Source organism: Phocoena sinus, chromosome 1 (genome assembly GCF_008692025.1).
Source record: "Phocoena sinus isolate mPhoSin1 chromosome 1, mPhoSin1.pri, whole genome shotgun sequence".
NCBI lineage: Eukaryota > Metazoa > Chordata > Mammalia > Artiodactyla > Phocoenidae > Phocoena > Phocoena sinus.
Genome location: NC_045763.1, coordinates 177,237,316 through 177,257,438, shown reverse-complemented (window position 1 = coordinate 177,257,438; position 20,123 = coordinate 177,237,316). Strand labels below are relative to the sequence as shown.

Sequence of the window (20,123 nt, the reverse complement as noted above, 5' to 3'; positions counted from 1 at the left end):
GTTAACATTAAAAAAAATAAAAATATGGCAGATTTGTTGCCAAGGGGGCTTCTTAATTCTAAAAGAAATTAATCCTTCTGAAAGAAATCAACTACTATATTCTCTTCTAGGTATTAATAAACTCCAGTGCTAATTTCAGACTGCTATAATTTTTATGAGATGTTGAAAGTTTTAAGATACTGTTTTTTAGGACTCAACATGCACTTTTCAAAGTTTTTAAGTTGGAATGCAATTTAAAAATTTAACTTAACTTTTGCATGAACAACCTTAGCAACACTGAACAAAGCTGACGAATCTGACTCCTCCTTCCTTCATGAAATATTCTTCTTTTACCTGAGTCTCTCCCTCAGTTCCCTTGGGGCTCTTCTAATTCTGCCTGTCAATCACTTATCATTTTAAGCAACATGTTTTGACTATAAGCCAAACACCTCGCTTGGCACTCAGACACAATGACGACTAAGAGAGACGTCATCCCTGTCCTCGTGAACCTCAAATGGTTTCTCTTCTCTATACAATTAAGAATATTGTTTCTTTGGCTTGGACAGCTTGTCCCTCCTAATTACTTTTTACTATTTAGGTATCATTCTCTCTTCGTGGTTCTGGACCAAGTTAGCTGCCCTTCTTGGGTAGCATCCCTATAATGTCATATGTCACAATTACTGCTTATTTAATTTTCTCTCTCCTATTAAAGAATATAACCTCTGTGAAAGCCAGGACCAATGCATCTCTAGTGAGTGCCCACCACGTGCCTGGCTGGTAGGTGTTGAATAAATATTACACAAATAAACATGCTTACAAAAGGAGAGACAGCCTGAAACATAACTTTAACCATTGCCCCACTAATAGTACTTACAAGTTCCTATAATTCTTTAGGACAGCAAACAAATGTCTCACAACCCCTTCCCACTCTCGAGAATTATGGCACACCCTAAAGAGTTTTATTATATAGGTTACAATATTTATCACATTACAAATTTAAACTACAATGTTTTTAAAATATTAATTCCTACAAAAATGAGGGAAAAAACTATTCCACGTAAAAATAACTTGTTTTTATGAAAAAGTATTTTCCAAAATGCACAAAAAGTAAGGACAAGGAAGAGTGGCACTATGTTAAATTTAGGAAACTGTTAAGGTCTCAGTAGCAGAAAGAAACCTCCCAAATTCTAATTTTCTCATGGAAGTTCGCATTTTATTACTGGCAACAAATACTGTCAGTTCCATTTCTTGAATGAACAGGCTTTCTTCCCTCATTTTCGAAAAAATGCCAAATGCACAAGTGCTCTTTGTGGAGACAATCATCACATTTGGGGATGCAGGAGTGCTTTGTATGCTCTGATTTCATCACAGAAAATACTAGAAAGACATATACTCAAAGGTTAAGATTTAATAAAATTAGTAAATTTTCAAATTTCACCAAGGACATCATTAGTAGGTGAAGAACAAAATGGCTACTAGCAAAGTTTGGTGCCAATGCTTTGATTCATGCCAAGATGCCAGCAGTTAACCAACCACTGCTTTTGCACCAGCAGTGAGAAGGTCAACACAGTGACATATGCAAATAAAATCTTAATCCTATTATGAAAATAGTTGAAAATATGAAAGTCAAATTTCATTACTTTAAAAATAATAAAGCATTTCATGAGAGACACAAACTCTAGAAGAATCAATCAAAATGTTACTAGCTATCTTTGTGTGGTAGAATTACAGGGGATTATTATCTTCCTTTTAGTGGTCTCTTTTTATCAATCTTTCAAAGATGAACATATACTAGTGTATGTAAGTTTAAAAGTATGTTTTAAACAGTATTATGAAATCAGGCTGCCTTTTTGTAGGGTGTTTGCAGTGGTAATATAATTACAAAAGTATGTAGTTACATTTTTCATGGAATTTTAAACCTGTCTTTTATTTCGGAAACTCAGAAAAAAAGAAAGTCCTGATACCTGGGTAATAATGAAGATCTGTCAAAAATCACAGGGCCTTTCAGGGCTATAAGCACCTAAAAAGGTTTTTTTAGAGGGTTTATTTTAGAGTTTTGCAGATGAGAACAGTATACAGAGAGGGTTTCAGTTAAAATTGTTGCTTTTGACTTTTAAAAATGTTCATACTCATAGAAACAAACCTAGCTACCAAACAGTTCTTCTAGTATTAACTTATTTTTAAAATTACACATTGGTGCCAACAACAGTAAATTATATTAGAACACTTAAGTTTTGAAATGATGGTACAATCCTGCCACCTAGAGCTCAAAGAAAATTGTTCATTTCAAACATTACAATGAACGTTGGTAGAACAATATAAGTAACAATATTTAACTATTAGCCATACTAGGCAGTAAAAATGCGTATCAACAGATCACTTTATTTTAAATACAAAAATGAAAGTGTACTCATGTTCTCAAATTTCTCTATAATTCTAAGCTCTGGAGAATGACTCTTAACCTTGACCGCAAGTACTTTGTAAAACAAGTCAAAGTACAAAAGAAAAAGAATTCTTTCCTTCATATATTCTTTTCTAGTAGCTTTATTCCTACTAAAATGGCACAGTAAACTTAAGGCCAGAATCCAAAAATAACTGCAAAGAAAATCAGTCTGCCTGAACCAATGTTAAAGTTCACTTTCATCAGTAATCTCATAACTTCTATAAACCTTCTCACCAAATCACCACTGTGAACTGGGCATCAGTGAAGAATTAACATTTAAGGGAAAATTCGGATGTGTGGGAGGAAAAGACAGGTGAAAAGAGGTAAGTGAAACAGAATCAACGCAACCTTTTTGGAGATGTATTAAGATACTAAACATCCAGTACCTTTCAACTTATCTTTCAAAATTTAAAGTACATATCTCCTTTAATCAGCAATTCACTTCTAGGAATTAATCCTTTTGCTATATAGACATAAATGCACAAAGGTGTATGAACAAGGATGTTTTTTAATGCAGTTTTTGTAATCATGAATAGGAAGGGAATAGGAAGGGAAGGAGACAGGGAGAAGGGGAGGAGGAGGGAGGAAAGGGAAGGAAGAAAACCCACAATCCTGTAGCAAAAAACAAAACAACTCCATTAATAAGGAATAAACATCCACCTAACAGACTATAATGTATCAAACACACTCAATACATGTTTGCTGACTGATTTTCGTTAAGTTCTCTACTTTGTGAGGAAAAAAATTAATAACGGTATTAATGATCAGAGAGCTTGCCATCAATATTCCTTGTTCATTAGGTTTAAGCAAAAATCTCATCAACAAGAAAACTGTAGACCTCTTTGGATTTACAAATGAGGTGAAAATAAAGGGACTCGCACTTTGAATCAGACTTTTTCATCAGTCTCTCTGGTGACCAACAACCAAACACTAGAATGGAATGGTAAATATGGCCCCTTAGAAGTCTACGTTATTACCGATCTGTCAGATATAAACTTGAAACTTCCTCCTCATGGGAAACTTTAACCAGTTTTATAACCAACTGTAGATGAAACACACACACTGACTCTAACGAACAAATAAAATATTTCAATTACCTTTCCTGTGCTCTGTAAGATAGTTGTTCGCGTCCTCCACACCCTTTCTCTGCTGACAATATCTCGGGTCACGTCTACTTCAGCATCCACAAAACTCCTCTGTTTTAGGGCAGTTATATCATCATCTAAGTCAGTCTTGATGGTAGATCGTTTCTTAGCCATAATTTTGGCTTTGATTGCAGCAATTTTTTCCACTGACATAGCTTCGGACAAAGACCTGAAAGCAATTTCTTTCTTAATATTCACAGCAAGGATCTCTTGAGCACATCATAAAATATTTTGTGACATTTTTAAGTTCCTGGTAATAACACTACAAGTGGCAATAATTAACCTTTCCTTCTTATATATAAAACTGACATGTTTGATAACTTATAACCATGTAAGAAAGAGACCCTATAGAAATATTGCACTATAAGCAAATTAGTAATTTCTTAGAAGGAACAATGCAAAAAATTTTTCACATTTTTTTTAACCTTTTGCCCTCCCAATCAGAGATTTTGCACAAGCTGATCACATACCCTGGGACACCCCTCCCTCACTCTGCCTTTAAAACTACTTTGCTGAAACCCTTCGGATTGTTTGGGTTTTTTGAGCACAAGCCACCTGTTCTCCTTGCTTGGCCCTGCAATAAACCTTTCTCTGCACTTCCCCCCACCCCCCAAAAAAGCCCTTTTCTATGAGACTTTTACTTGCTAACCCTCCCTCCCACCCATGCAAATTATACAAACACAGACACATATGCGAGCATGTGCACGCACCACCCTGGAATGGGGGTAAAAATTTTTCATTCTGTGAAGACTTCAGAGTTTAGGTTTTCCTTGAAACTTATTTCAAGGTTTCAAATCTATATGCTACAATGTACAACATATCAATTTTATAGATGACAGAGGCTTTTTTATATGCCATATAAACATATACTCTTTTTAAAGCCTAGAAGATAAAACAATATTTTGAAATTTTCTTTTTCTTTCCTTTATTTTCAAATAACATGTGAAATAGAAAACAGAGCCTATGCTTTCAGAACTATTTAGAAAACAAAAAAGACAACAATGAAAGTATAGATTTCATTAAGATCACAATCTTAAGCTTAGTGTCATTTTTCAAAATGTAAAACAAGAAAAAGAGTTTGGATACCTTAACAACAGTTGATAAAATTATTAGTCTAATCACAAGATGACAATCTTGAAATACGTTTAAACAACATGTGGGGAAAAGGACAGGAATTCCTGCAGGTTTAAACATGGTAGTATTACATAGTATGTATTTTATTTACATTAGGTATGAAAGTACTTGCTCAAAGTATATGCTCTATATGCATTAGTATTTGACTCATTTTACATAATAATACACAACTTTCCCTTAAAATCTAAAGCATACCAGCATACCTTGAGCCAAATACTTTTCTAAACTGTAATCAAACGTGCATTGGACATTCAATCATTGGACTTGTACTTCCAGCCAAGATGAAGTAACAGGGACTGGATTAACTCTCCTGTCTTGAAACAACCAGTCAAAATACATGAAACAATAGTTTACACAATACATGATATCAAGCAATGAAAGACAGTGATCTCTGACAAATGCAAACTAAATAATTAAGTCCTATGAAAGCTGCAGTTTATGGCCTTGAAAGTTTCCAACATGGCAGACGGAGGAGAACCCAGGCAAAACAGTGTATTTCCTGATCTGAGAAAATGGTGGGGGGATTCTTCCATACGCAAGAACAAGGCGTATGGAAACTCACAGGCCAGAGTACCTGAGAAGAGAGAGCTGCACAGAAGGTCCCCCTCGAGTATTCCAGCAGAATACTGATTAGCACATAAACAAGTGGAAACTAAAGCTAGGAACAGAACCACCAAGAGTGTTAGAGGGAACAGTGTCCAGCACTCACTCAGGATGAATAATAATACCTGTTGCCACCAGCCAGACTGAAAACCTCATATTCCTGGGGCATTAGGTAGAGTACTCAGAATGGTCTTGACTTTGCAATGGTGGGGAATAACTACTCTAAATTAACATTGTTCAAATAACAAACCTTAAAATCAAGACTCAAAAGGAAAAAACTGTTTCCAAGTGATTTAACTGTGTCCCAAAACAAAACTAAAGAAAATTTAGAAGAATACAAAAACATCTAGCACTCAACAACATAAAATGCAAAATGTCTGGTATCCAAAGATTATAAGGCATATAAAGGAACAGGAAAAAACAAGCCAAAATGAGGAGAAATCTAAACCAAAAACACTATAAACTGACACAGACGTAGGACTAGCAAACAAGACATTAAAATAATTAATGCAACTATTCCATATGCTCAACAAGTAAAGACATGGACTGCATATTTAGCCACCTTGTAGAGATAAAAAAATACAATGTTGGAGACTACAAATGTAATGTGAATATAATTACAGAAGAAAATATTAGTGAACTATAGAAATTATCCAAAATGAACAGAAAAAAGAATCCAAAAAAAGAAAAGAACCCAAGTGAGCTGTTGGACAGCTTCCAGCAGAATAAGAGGAATTAGGCCAGAAAGAGGGAAAAAGAAAAAAATTTCAAGAAGCAATACCAAAAATTTTCTAAATTCAATGAAAATTATGAACCCAAAAATCCCCTCAAAAAGCTCAATGGAGGGGCTTCCCTGGTGGCGCAGTGGTTGAGAGTCCGCCTGCCGATGCAGGGGACACGGGTTCGTGCCCCGGTGTGGGAGGATCCCGCGTGCCGCGGAGCGGCTGGGCCCGTGAGCCATGGCCGCTGAGCCTGCGCGTCCGGAGCCTGTTGCTCCGCAACGGGAGAGGCCACAGCAGTGAGAGGCCCGCGTACCGCAAAAAAAAAAAAAAAAAAAAAAAAAGCTCAATGGACCTCAAGCACAAGAAAGATGAAGAACACTGCTCCAAGTCATGTGATAATTACATAGCTCAAAACCTGCAATACAGAAAATTTTTAAAGTAGTCAGAGAAAAAAGGGCACATTTAAAGAAACAAAAATAAGGATGACAGATTTCTAATCAGAAACAATGCAATCAAGAAGGCAGCAGTACAACATCTGTAAAGTACTTTAAAAAGACGTAGCTTGGAATTCCATATCCAGTGAAAATTTAAAAAAAAAAAGGGGGGAAATAAACTTTTTCAAAAATAAAAATTAAGTTGAAAGAATCACTAGCAAACCTGCACAAAAATGAAATGTTAAAAGAAGTCTTTTGTGGGGTGGGGTGAGAAGTCTTTCAGGCAGAAGGAAAAAATATGGGTACACAGGTCTACAACAGTAAAGAAGAGGCATGGATAGGGTATATAAAATTTTTTTCTTATTTAAATCTCTTTAAAAGATAGTTGTTTAAACAAGAATAAGAACGATGCATATTGGTTTTTATAACATACGTATGAGTAAAATATATGACAGCAGTATCACAGAGGCCAAGAGGAGGGAACTGGGAGTGCCTTCTAGCTGAGGCTCTGTGCTTACTCACACGGTGATGGAGCATGGAAGGTGGACTGTGACCCTAGCAACCACTCAAACAGGACAACAGCATAAACTAATCAGCCAACAAAAAAGACAGAAAGGAATTACAGCATGTATTCATTTAATCCAAAATTAAATGAATTTCCTTTTTGGGGGACAAAATTTTAGTCCCCCAAAAAGGAAAAAGAACAAAGAGACAAACAGAAAACAACAGCAAATTAAAACTAGAATTAAGCATATCAATAATCATGTTAAATGTAAATATTTAACACATGCTACTTTACAGAAAAAGTTTATTAATCACTGCTATAAACCAACAAAAGATTTCATGATAAACGAGTGGCTTGGATTATAGAGTGATTTTTAAAAAGGAAAGATGAATATGGTAACAGAATCAAGAAGCTTCCAGAAAGCATAAGTAGCACAATGGCTTCCAATCTTCCCATCATAAAACATGCTCAAGTATCTTCTGAACTGAAGGCAATGAAGAACACATGTAGACAGCATACTAATATCCCTTTTTTCCATGTATACTTACATATACCTAGACTGTTCAGTTTCTACTAAAGAAATTCTTACCTGATCTGTTCAGTCTGTACAATCCCTTCTTTGTGACCCTCCAAACGAGCAGCCAATCTCTCTTTATCAAGGCGTACACACTCTTCATCCTGAAAATAATCACTCAGTGAATATTTTAAATTTTTATTTAACTTGTAGAACAACAACAACAAAAAACACTGCACATAACTTTTCCTTACCCAAGTTCCCACCTATAAGTCCCAGGCATCACTGGCCTTTGGTCAATTTTAAAATATTTTTAGTTAAATAAAGACAACAATAATAAATATATGTTGGATCATGTAAGATTAAAACTGACTAAAAGCTTACAAATAAACTTTAGTAAGTTTTTTCTATGATTAAGTGTTCTTCCCATAACATATCATAGCTACTTTTATTCAGAAAGATGACATACAACAAATAAATTCCTTCTCTTCAGGGAAGTTTATAACTAAATTTTATGAGAAGGCTTTGCCACAGTCAAAAATTTCATTTTGGGTCTAGATTTTTTTCATCTGTTGCCCCAGGTCCTGAATCTATCAGCACAGAACAAAACACCAGAAGTGAAACTTTAATGGTTTTCAAAGTGTGTTCCTCAGAACATCAGGAGCTTCCTACAAAGTACCCAGGAGCCACTTCTTATCTGAATTCAACTTTGGTAGCTCGACTTTTACCTCATTTAGATATGAGAATCTCAGGTAAAAGTCAGTCTGAAAAGTGTTTGGTTACTTTAAAACAAAACTTACTAATTCTGATCTAGTTCAATGCCCACATTCAACAGACAAGAAAACTGAGAACCAGAGTCAGCGTCTATGGCTAACAAATATGAAATTGTATAAAAACCATCAGTACGTTCAAGAGGTCCAGAGAGATGTGCTCCAATTGTGTTCTAACCATGTAAAACTCGAAACAGGCATATTGCTGAGATGAATGCAAAGATTAATATTTTAACAAGCACATTAAATTCTTTCCATTTGTAAGAATGATTTAACACGTATTACTCAAGTTCCTTCGGAAACTGATTTTTTTTTTTTTTTTTTTGGCCGCACCGTGCGCCTTGTGGGGCTTAGGTCCCCAACCAGGGATCGAACATGGGCCCTCAGCAGTGAAAGCAGGGAGTCCTAACCATTGGACTGCCAAGGAAGTCTCAGGAGACTGATTTTAGAGACAACTGCAGCCTAGGTTTTAACCAGATCCTAAGGTTTCTCTCTGCTAGCATAGTGCCCAGCAGGTCCTCAATGTAGATCTGAACTGAAAACTGTTTATGTAATATATCAATAGCTATTTATGTGATTTATTTTAACCCTACAAATGCTCTGGAAAGCATTTTATGATGCTATTTCTTGCTGGTTTCTAAAGTTACCAGATCCTAGCAATTTTGCATTTCTGATAATGTTCAATTTTTTTTCAAATAATTAAACAATGAAGTTCACGTTTTTCCAACTAAATGGTATCTCTAAATTCACTTTTTAAAAAAATTTATTTATTTTTGGCTGCGTTGGGTCTTCGTTGCTGCGTGGGCTTTCTCTAGTTGCGGCGAGTGGGGGCTACTCTTCGTTGCGGTGTGCGGGCTTCTCATTGTGGTGGCTTCTCTTGTTGCGGAGCACGGGCTCTAGGTGCGCGGGTTTAAGTAGCTGTGGGTCGCAGGCTCTAGAATGCAGGCTCAGTAGTTGTGGCGCACGGGCTTAGTTGCTCCGCAGCATGTGGGATCTTCCCGGACCAGGTCTTGAAGCCGTGTCCCCTGCATTGGCAGGCGGATTCTTAACCACTGCGCCACCAGGGAAGTCCTAAATTCACTCACTTTGCACAAAGTGGATTATAACTTCCTTACACACAAAGAGAGTTGGGGAAAATGTCAGTTCTACTGCCAAAAAATTTGTACCCAGGATAGTGGACTAGGTAGGAGCCACACTGCCTGGGCTCTAATCCCAATTTTGTGCACCTCAGCAAGTCACTTGTCTCTGAGCCTGTTTGCTCACAGATGACATGCACAGTACTGCAGACTTCAGGAGGTGGGGGTGAGGATTACATGAGTTAATGACATACATAAAGTACATACAGTATCACCTAGCACAGAATAACAACGAGCTAATTATCACTATCATCTGAAAAACATCGTGTCTATGTCTCAGAGTATCCTTAAGTAAAATTATGTAATCTTAGCATCAAATTTTGTCAGTGATTCTACTGTACGTACTTACCAACGAACCCTGTCTCTGTAAGTTACCTTTCTTATCCTTAATTGTGGATGCTTTGCTGTTCATGAAGCAGGCAAAAGGTACAACTATTTGATTTTTATGTAAGTGTGAAATGACAAAACTTAAGTTTCTAGTAATGTTAACACTACTGGTGACCCCAAGTGTTATTCCTATACTAGTCATTGATATACAGCCAGTTCAGTCATTTCTCAGATTTTAAGTGTGCCTCTAATACATGATCCTCCATTTTCAGAGAGTTTATATGCAACTGATCTAGGGCTTGTTACAAATTTAAATAAACAGTATTGTACTCATACAATTTAAACTCCGAAAGTTTAATTGTCTTATGCAGTATACGAGCTGGTCAACAAATTTTCTTTTCAACGTTAACTGCACTGCTTACAGGGTTCTATTTAACATGAACTACCCTTGTTTACCAATACTAATATTCCACTTGCTGGCTATAAAATGCTACCAAAAAAACATATAACCTGATATGTCAATATTGGAAGAAGTAACTGGAATAAGGACTTCATGTTCACGCCTCTTCAGAGTGGAGTAAACTCCTACACCACCTTATTCCAGAGGTAGGCACAACACAACACAAAGGCCAAATCTGGCTGGCCATGTTTCATAAAGTTTTATTGGAATACAGCCTCGCCTGTTCATTTATGCATCGCCTGTGCCTGCTCTCACACTACAGCGGCAGAGTGAAAGAGCTGGACAAAGACTACAAGGCCCAAAAGGCCTGAAGCGGCTGCTATCTGGCCCTTTATAGAACAAGCCTTCTGACCACTCATCTAGGCCAACACTTTCATCGTAAGGGTATAAAGATAAAGAAAATAAAGTGATTTGTCCATCACACAGCTTGTATGTGAGAGATCTTACACGATAGCTCAAGCTACTTATTAATCAACTGTTCATTCTAATGTTACCACTTTTCCAGGAAAACAAAAGTTCTGAGCACTACTATGAGCAAAGAATTCTTACTACTACATGAGTCCAATCTCCATAAAAAAACCAAATCACTTAAAATAAAGTTCCATTACCTCAATTCGCGGTTTTTTTGCTTCTGCCAAAACTTCATCTGCAGCTCGTTTGACTGTAAGGAAAAAAGAAGTAAATAAACATATAGTTTGGGGACTGGTGTTTGAAAGTTCAATATAAACATGCAACAAGACATACCTTGAGTAGATCTCTGCAGACCTATTTCTAGAGGGGCACTTCTGTCTATACTGGCCGATGTTGCTGAAGATTTAAAAAGATTTCTGTGAGAAGATAAATATTTGAAGACAGGTATTGGATATATTTACAAGTGAATGTTCAAGATTTGTTATATTTCTTACTTTATATATGGTTATTTCCCTTAAAAAATGTTTTAAAGCAGGCTTGTAAATGCATTTTATTATAAATGATTAATCTGTGTTAGAAAGTCTGTAAGAGGACAAACTATTTTTGACCATTTAACTTACAAACTGAGATAACCTGACTGAAATCAACTTCAAAGACTATACTCCAATATCACAACATATGTATGTAAAAGTGTATGTAAACATAAATAAAAACATAAACGTATATATATATAAGGGAACAACATTAGAGCACAGCTCTGAATGGGGTGGTGAGAAGTGAGTCACGTGACAACGCAGAGAAACAAAATGTTAACACAGAGGGAACAGCAAGTGCAAAGACTCTAAGGTTAGAAAAGCTAAAAGAACCAGGAAGACTGGACTTCTGAGGGCAGAGGAAGACTGGGAGAGGATGAGGGCACAGAGACAGGCAGAAGCACAGTCGCGAAGCTCAGGAAAGGAGGATGGACTGTATTCTAAGTGGGACGGGAAGCCACAGGATGGCCTTGAGCAGGTGGGTGACACAATCAAGTTCAGAGGCTTTTTCAAAAATAGGTCCCTCTGAGTGGTGAGCAGAGGCTACACTGTAGGAAACAGTGGAGCGAGGACCTTCAGGAGGGCTACGCAATGGTCTAAAGAGGAAGGTGGAGCGGGGCGGGCGTACAATGGTAAGAAGCTGTCATACTTTCTAAGGTAAAGAAAGGATTTGCTGATGGAACGGACATGAGCTGTGAGAGAAGAGAATCAAAGATTTCTCCAGGGTTGGTGGCCTAAGCAACTGTGTGTATGGGGTACCATTTACTGAGACGGGAACACTGGGAGAACAGATTTGCTGCTTCCGTTCTGTCGGTGCGGAGAACGGAAGGAAGGACTCGGCACTCTATTGTGGATATGCTACATTTCACACGCCTTTTAAATACCCAAGGGAAGATGCTGACAGTGAATTTCTAAATGTGAAGCTCAGGAACACATCAGTGTTGGAGATAAGGAAGCAAGGAAAAAAAGTGAGGCAGACAATGAGTGGAAAGAGAACCTCCAGAGTCTGGTGCCCCAAACACCAAGTCAAGAAAGGCTTTCCAAAAGGGAGTAAGCGGTCCACAGTATCAAAGGCTGAGAGGTCAAGTTAGCTGCGAAGCGGAGAGACCAAAGGATCTGCTAGTCCTTAGGTCAGTGCTGAGCTCATAAGGGTGATTTGAGTGAGATGGTGAGGAAGAAAGTCAGACTGGAGTAGATTCAAGAGAGAATCAGAGGCAAAGAGGAGGCAGTGACACCACACAACCCTTGCAAAGAATTTTGTAATGAAAAAGAGAAGACAGGGCTTCCCTGGTGGCGCAGTGGTTGAGAGTCTGCCTGCCGATGCAAGGGATGCGGGTTCGTGCCCCGGTCCGGGAAGATTCCACATGCCGCGGAGCGCCTGGGCCCGTGAGCCATGGCCGCTGGACCTGCGCGTCCAGAGCCTGTTGCTCCGCAATGTGAGAGGCCACAACAGTGAGAGGCCCGCGTACCGCAAAAAAAAAAAAAAAAAAAGAGAAGACAAATGGACCAGTAGAGAGTAGGAAGGTGGGGGACAGGGGGGCTCAGAGAACTTTTTTAATGAGAGAGACCACGGTGTATGTTCTAAAGGGAATGGCGCAGAAGAAAGAGAACTGACGATGCAAGACAGAAGCAGCAACGTGCAAAGGCAGAGTCTCTGAGAGTGCGAAAGGAGATGAAACCCACACGCAGGGAAGGGGTGACTGGCCCCAAGAGCCAAGTGCATCCACTATAACAGGAAGGAGAAGACAGCATGTGGACACAGCTGTAGGTAGGGGAAGTTTTTAGTGGGAATCCATGATCTCGTCCCACTAATTCTTATTTCACAGGGGAAAAAAAAAAGCAACAATGTCTATTTAAGAGTGAGAGCAATCAAAAAATTACTCACATGCTTCACCATTGAGATATCCAAGTAGATCTTTTCGGTCAGGTCTTCTAACCACCGGAATATTTTCAGTCTAAAGTCAAAATTTTAAAATACATATCAAATCAATAACAATTATAAGAAACTTGGTAAAGATCAACATCCTGTAAAGTCTGAATTTTATTCCAACGTATCTTGATAACATATATTTAGAATCATGTTTTTTAGAAAATAATTAGGCTGAAAGAACCTAATAAAATCTTGACAATTTTTAAGCATATTAATTTTTGGTAACCTTATCCTCAAAATTCCAGTAAGATATACAAAAGATGAGCATTAGAAATGAAACAATAACCCTATCCTCTTTGAAATACCGATTACAGTCTTTGTTGTCCCTTGGCTTATTCTAAGTATTTATTTTTTAATTTTACTCATGATGTTTTGCTTTTCAGGACAAATATCATTTTAGTCCCATTGCTTGCACATTTTATTCAAGGTTTCCAAAGTGCTTTCTTTTCTCACACCCAAACTAAACCTCCTCCAAATATGGTAACTGAACTGTTTCAAATAAACTAAATGAGCCACTAAAACTATATTTTCATAATTAACAATAAGTACATGTTCCAACAACATATACTGAGGAAAAGACAGGCTTTTCAATAAATGGTCCTGGGAAAACTGGACAACTACATGCAAAAGAATCAAACTGGACCACTTTCTTATACCATATACAAAAATAAACTCAAATGGATTAAAGACTTAAATGTAAGAATTAAGAAACAATAAAACTCTTAGGAAAAAACATAGGCAGTGTGTTCTTTGACATGAGTCTTACCAATATTTTTTTGGATTTGTCTCCTCAGGCAAAGGCAACAAAATAAAAAAACGGACTACATCAAACTAAAAAGCTTTTGCACCATGAAGGAAACAATCAACAAAATGAAAAGGCAACCTTCTGTATGGGAGAAGATACTTGCAAACAATATATCCAATAAGGGATTAACATCCAAACTATATAAAGAACTCACACGACTCAACGTCAAAAAAGCAAACAACCCAATTATGAAATAACTAAGTCATGGGAATGTAATGTACAGCACAAGGAATATACTCGATAATACTGCAAAAATTCTGTATGATGACAGATGGTTACTAGACTTATTGTGGTGATTAATTCACAATGTACATAAATGTTGAATCATTATGTTGTACACCTGAAAATATTTTATTACTGTATATCGACTACATTTTAACTAAAAAACAGAAAAAAGAAAATGATTAAAAAAATAGGTATGTGTTGCTTAGGCACAGGGAAAAAATCAGGAGACTATACAGAAAAATGTTAACGACAGTTGTTTACTTTCTACGTTACGTATCTCTTTTCTTATCCTTGAGTGTGTATAAATTTTGTAAGCAGGGGGAAACAATTGAAAAATTAAATCTGGAAAATGTATCTATTGTGCTACGTGAGTAGTTTTCCTTTAATCTCCTATATTAGCAATTTGTAAAGAGGTAAGCAAAACAAATAAAACTGTATACTTTAGGCACCAAGTCATCCTTGGGCCATGAATTCAATGAATTCTATCATTACCACAATTTTCACTACCATTTTTATAATGTAAACTAAGGACAACAGAGTACGGGAAAAACATGTGGTTATGGGATTATACAGTTATAAACCCTTTGTTACTTTATATAAGCAACAATGAACAAGAACCCTTAATATCCCTGGCTAACTATCTTATGTTGAGTACTGACTATACTTCACTGCAGCAAACATTCTGCACATGCTCCTCAATGACAGAAATAAACTACATTTAATCACTTAAAATTAATCTGTTTTTAAGAAGTTAGGTTAAAATTTAATTTCTGCTGATGAGTATAAACAAGAGCCCACCGATTTTTTTTGTGCTTGTTTTTAAAAACTAGTCTACATGGAATATCATAGTTAAAATATCTGAATTGATTTTCTTTAAATTACTGTGTCTAAGTATTATAACATACTTCATCATTTGGTCACTAATGAATTATATATACGTTATCACCAACAAAAAAAAGTATGAGTCTATTCACACTAAAATAGGGGCTATGAGTAAGAAAAACTCATTTCAGAAATGGTCTGCTCACAAGAAAGAGCAAATAATACAAAGGAGTTAGGAGAAAACAAAATTTGTAGAACCCTAGACTTTTAGATTTCTGCCCTTTCCATCTGTCAAATATTTAAGAAATATAACTGTTAAATCTTACGTGACCAAAGGTCCTAAGACCCACAGTTAACAATTACAGAATCAGTTATGTACTACAGCCATTCCCCAGAGACGTAATCTAAACCTATACCAAGTGTCTGGATTATCTTTATTACCCCAAAATGAAGGGACTTATCCAACAAAACATTCTAATTAGTGCCTGATTCAGTTTTTAAAGATCTAATATGAGCTCACATAGCTTTATAAAGCGAGATGCTGATATTTTATCTCACTATTTCCAAAGTTTTAAATAGTTTCACCCTACATATTACTTTTTTCAATACATACTTGACACTAAATATATATTTCTTGTTCATACACTCAGATGCAGAAAGCAGGCATCTTTCAAGCATCTGAAAACAAATGAATTTATCAATTAAGTATGAAAAAAGTGTACAAAATTGATTAAAAATTCATTTTAAAAAGCTGTCTACTAAACTTGGTTCTTTTTGATGCCAAAAAAAATTTTTTTCCTTGCAATTAAACTAGATTTCTGAATATCAAGGTCCTTCCACAGGCTCATAAATTTTTTAAAACATCCCTACAAACAGCTTTAAAACTTCTGTTGTTATAAACATTACTCACATCTTACATGTAAAAAACTCACAGATTTAAAAAATATGCATAAATCACAGTGATCTATCTAATTTTGACCCTCCAGGAGACTTTCATATAGATACAAACAAACTTTTCATTCTTCTGATCTAAAACACATGACGGAAGTTATCCACACCAAATGATACCAACTATCAAATCAAAAGAGTTTTTAAATGAATTCTACTTACAGCTGCACGTCGGACATAAACAGGATGAGATAGGTGGACATTATTAAGTAGAAATAAGATAGAATCCAATGTGTAGTATTCTCTGGGTTGGCCTTCCTTCCCAGTCCTGAAATGATTAAGACAAGATTTTTACTCACAATTCTAATATAACTCCTTCGGCTTAATCATATGTATTAATTTATCTACACTCACTTTGCTATCCAACGATGGATTTAACATAGCTAACAAAGATACACGTAGATGAAATTTAGTAAGTGCAACTGTCATTTGGTTAAAAGCAGCACAAAAGTAGATAGTGACAAAAAGCAAGAAGTAAGGAAAGCACACCATATTCATACTTTATTACTACAGACTTTTTAGAATTGGGCCCAATTAGGTTCTGGGCTTTGTCAATAGAGAGAGAAACCTAATCAGTTAGGATCCATAAGAAAAAACAATCAAACTGATTAAAAGAAGCACAACTACGACTGGTGCTAAACTTCCAAGATATGTATCCTGTCTCCTAAGTAAGATACTGCTGAACAACGCTCTTCAACACAACAATTAATTTCAGACATTTGAGTCTTATGACATCCCTCAAATTAAGCCAATGATGTAAAACCAAAACTAATTCTACCTGTAATAAAACAATGTCGTCTAGGAGTGCAAGCTCTATCACTGCAAGCACATACTATTACTTGCTCAACAAATGTTAGTGTCCAATCCCACCCTCCCTATTACATTCTATCTAGAAATATCAACGTGTTATTTAAATTCATCTGAATACCGCCCAATACAAACAGCCCCAAACCTACTTTTCTAGCCTCTGTTTCCACTTTTCCTCTAAATCAATATATTTCAAACCACACATCACTTATCAATCGTTGTACTGTGAAATATAATATATGAGTCACAACCTGGTATTTCTTTATGATATATAAAAACAAAAAATAGGGCTTCCCTGGTGGCGCAGTGGTTGAGAGTCCGCCTGCCGATGCAGGGGACACGGGTTCGTGCCCCGGTCCGGGAAGATCCCACATGCTGCGGAGCGGCTGAGCCCGTGAGCCATGGCCGCTGAGCCTGCGCGTCAGGAGCCTGTGCTCCGCAACGGGAGAGGCCACGACAGTGAGAGGCCCGCGTACCACAAAAAACAAAACAGTACCACAAAAAAAACAAAAAATAGAATGCACTGCATTCAATAAGGATAAATTGTTTAATGTTATGTACACGTGTGTATTTACATATGCACAGAGAATAACAGTAAATGAAAATGATGGTATTGGTGTGATACACTGCTGTCAAAGTTTGAAATCTACTATTCTAAGCACTCCTTTCTCACTACTTGCTTCACTGAATGGCTGTCAAAACATTTGCTTTCCAGCTCTCATGCCTTTAACCACACAGTTCCCCCCTCCTGCAACACCAAACCCACCATTTCACCCTCAGAGTTCCTATCCATTCCTTAAAGCTTATTCATTTGTTCATTCACTTATTCAAGAAAAATCTGTAGCATGTCTATATGCCAAACACACGTCCGTGAAACCTTTCCTAACACCCCCAGGTAGAAGTGACTGCTCTTTTAAGAGCGGGAATGAGATTCTTATCAAGTTATGTCTTATCTCCTCTACTCTCATCGAGATAACCTCCTCTGAGGCACCGACCCAGCTCCTCACAATTTTTCCTAGTTCTCAGATTGAACAGCCTCGAGTACTCAACCATTTTTTAAAGAAAAACCAATCAGTTAAAAACCCAATCAAAAAAAAAAAAAAAAAAACCCAATCAGCCCCTAGCTCTTATGGGTGGGGCAGAGGGCTCCTAACCGCTTCTAGTTTGGCACTGCCCAAATCAAGTTCTTTTCCCCAAACTCTTAAAAGTTGTTTTTAAAACCCAATCAAATGCAATTCTGTCTGGGCAAATTCCTTCTGGAAGAGAAAAAACACAGAAAACTCAGAATGATTTCTCCGTCAACATTTCACAAAGCTAATTAAATCGTAAGCCCTCGAGGCCAAAAGATACAAAATAAAAACCAACCAACTAAACTTCCCCTAGCTTTTCATCAACTCTTCCTAAAGCCCACTGCTCCCACTCAATCAAACAAAACGAGTATGGAAGTTCTGGCCCAGGTTTCTAGCTATCCAAATGAAACACCACTGAGAGAGACATCACTCAAAAGGCCCCCAACGATGATCAGACATCTCTCTCTCTCTCTCTCTCTCTCTTTTCGTAATACATATGTATATATCTATATTCTTTTTCAGAGTCTTTTCCCATTTACTTTTCCCATTACTCCACTTCAGCAGTAACCTTCTCCCTGAGGAAACTCCTACCTTCACCTCCAACAGATTCTGACTACTGTTCCAAAGTCACCGAATCTCTTTCCCGTCCTAACTTCAGAGCTGGTTCCCTTCTCTCTGCTTGAGGGAATCGGGAAAGGAAAAAGAACAGATCAGGAGCTGCAAGGGGCCAGCAGAGATAGTTACAGAGCAGCCGCGTAGAGAAAGGAACTAAAGAACAAAAAAGAGACTTCTGGGCACCCGGCGGTGTGATCCTTTCTACACCTATGCACGCAGCCAGCACTCGGCACACACGGGCAGAAACAAACCGCCACAGCACCCTCCCCCGACGCTCAGGGGATGGACCGCTGCAAACAGCTCTCCTCCAGCTCCCTCCTCACCTACAAGTGCAACTTCTACTCCTGGGAAAACTTTTTCTCCGGAGCACCGGTTTTCCTCCATCCCCAAAGGGAACGGGGGGAGGGGTTCGGAAAAAGGGGGCCCGGGGGCGCCCAACTCTGCCCCGCCGCCCCCCGGCCCCGGCCGCGCCGGACTCACCCCCAAACCACGTAGTTGGTCTTCACATTCTTGGGCCAGGAGAACTCGCCGAAGATCACTTCGTCCCCTTTCACCACAATCTCCTTCTTCTGAATGTTGTACTGTCGCAGGACGCTGAGCACGTCCGCCATCTTCGCCCCCCTCGCTGCCGCCCGCCCCGGGCTCCGCCGCCGCCGCGCCCGCCGCCCTCTTCGCCTCTCGCCTCAACCCCCGCCTCGGCCGCCGCCGCCGCCGCCGCCGCGAGCCAACTGCAGCCACACTGGCAGCTGTCCGCGCCTACGACAGCAGCTGAGGAACGAGCCACCCAGGCCGCCGAGGACCCCGCGCTAGCAGGCAAGGCCCCGCCGCGGGCTGCCCGCGGAGAACGCCTGATCTCGCGACGCCAGGGCCCCTAGGGCCGCCGCCCGCCGCCAGGGGGCGCCGCGCCCGCCCGGGAAACGCCCCTCCCAGACTCCCACTCGGCGCGGGGCCGAATCCCTTCCCGAAACTCGGAGCGCGGGGACGCCGTGCCCACGTACGGCGCACGTACAGGGAGCATTGCCCGGCGCACGCGCGCGGGGCACGTAACTCATCCTCGCCCTCCCGCCCCGCGCGGCGCGTACGCGGCAGGCGACAGGTGCGCGCGCACCTGCGCGGAGGGTCTGAAACCTCCATCTCTAGAGGGCGCACTGGGTGCTCCACGACCCACCTGGAGTGTGGCCAGTGGCTCTCGGGTCTCCTTTAGCCAGGATGGAGTTTGGCGAGAGATTTGCAGAACCGGGATTACCTTTCCAGCTAGATCGGACCCGCCTAGGAAATGGCCTCTAGGTCTTAGTGATTAAGCCCCCTTTGAAGGGACGGGTTTGGGGGGGGTTGTTTTGGGGGTTGTTTTTTATTACGTGTTTTTGGTGGACTCGCATAGTGGAAAAGACCGCGTCCAGTGGAGATCAATCCCGGGCACTGGTGTTTGTTAGCTGCCTTTTGACCTTGGTCAAGTTACACACCTTCTCACAGCATCAATTGGTTAACGGAGAAAATGGAATTAGTATAAGAAGGTGAAAGCACCTAGCAAATCATCTAAATATCATGAATGTTGGATCTTCCCCCTCAATTCCTTGGGTGGTGACTTTTTCCATCCTGTCCCCTTCTCCCCGCCACCCCCAAAGGGCTACATTTAAATGGCTCCGTTCCAAGATGCTGATAGGAAAGTTAGAGAACACGAACTCAATTTATTGATAGAAATTCAATATATTGCGGCCTGTTTATCTTAATTGAAACATATCCCATAGGCCATTTTTTTAAATTTACTATAAGCAGAAAGGAAAA

At 38.9% G+C, this 20,123-nt stretch overlaps 1 protein-coding gene across 1 annotated transcript in view; it reads right to left on the bottom strand.

Moving 5' to 3' along the window:
- The window catches only part of CDC73 (cell division cycle 73), an 89,147-nt gene extending 69,953 nt beyond the window's left edge, over nucleotides 1-19,194 (bottom strand). Inside the window, exons 1-7 of the mRNA XM_032647199.1 lie at nucleotides 18,819-19,194; nucleotides 16,009-16,114; nucleotides 13,002-13,071; nucleotides 10,917-10,979; nucleotides 10,781-10,833; nucleotides 7,555-7,643; nucleotides 3,520-3,736 (exon numbers count right to left, since the gene is read on the bottom strand). Of these exons, the coding sequence (XP_032503090.1) occupies nucleotides 3,520-3,736; nucleotides 7,555-7,643; nucleotides 10,781-10,833; nucleotides 10,917-10,979; nucleotides 13,002-13,071; nucleotides 16,009-16,114; nucleotides 18,819-18,949 (729 nt within the window). The 5' untranslated portion in view covers nucleotides 18,950-19,194. The remainder of the gene's footprint in view (nucleotides 1-3,519; nucleotides 3,737-7,554; nucleotides 7,644-10,780; nucleotides 10,834-10,916; nucleotides 10,980-13,001; nucleotides 13,072-16,008; nucleotides 16,115-18,818) is intronic.
- Between the last annotated feature and the right edge of the window lie 929 nt (nucleotides 19,195-20,123).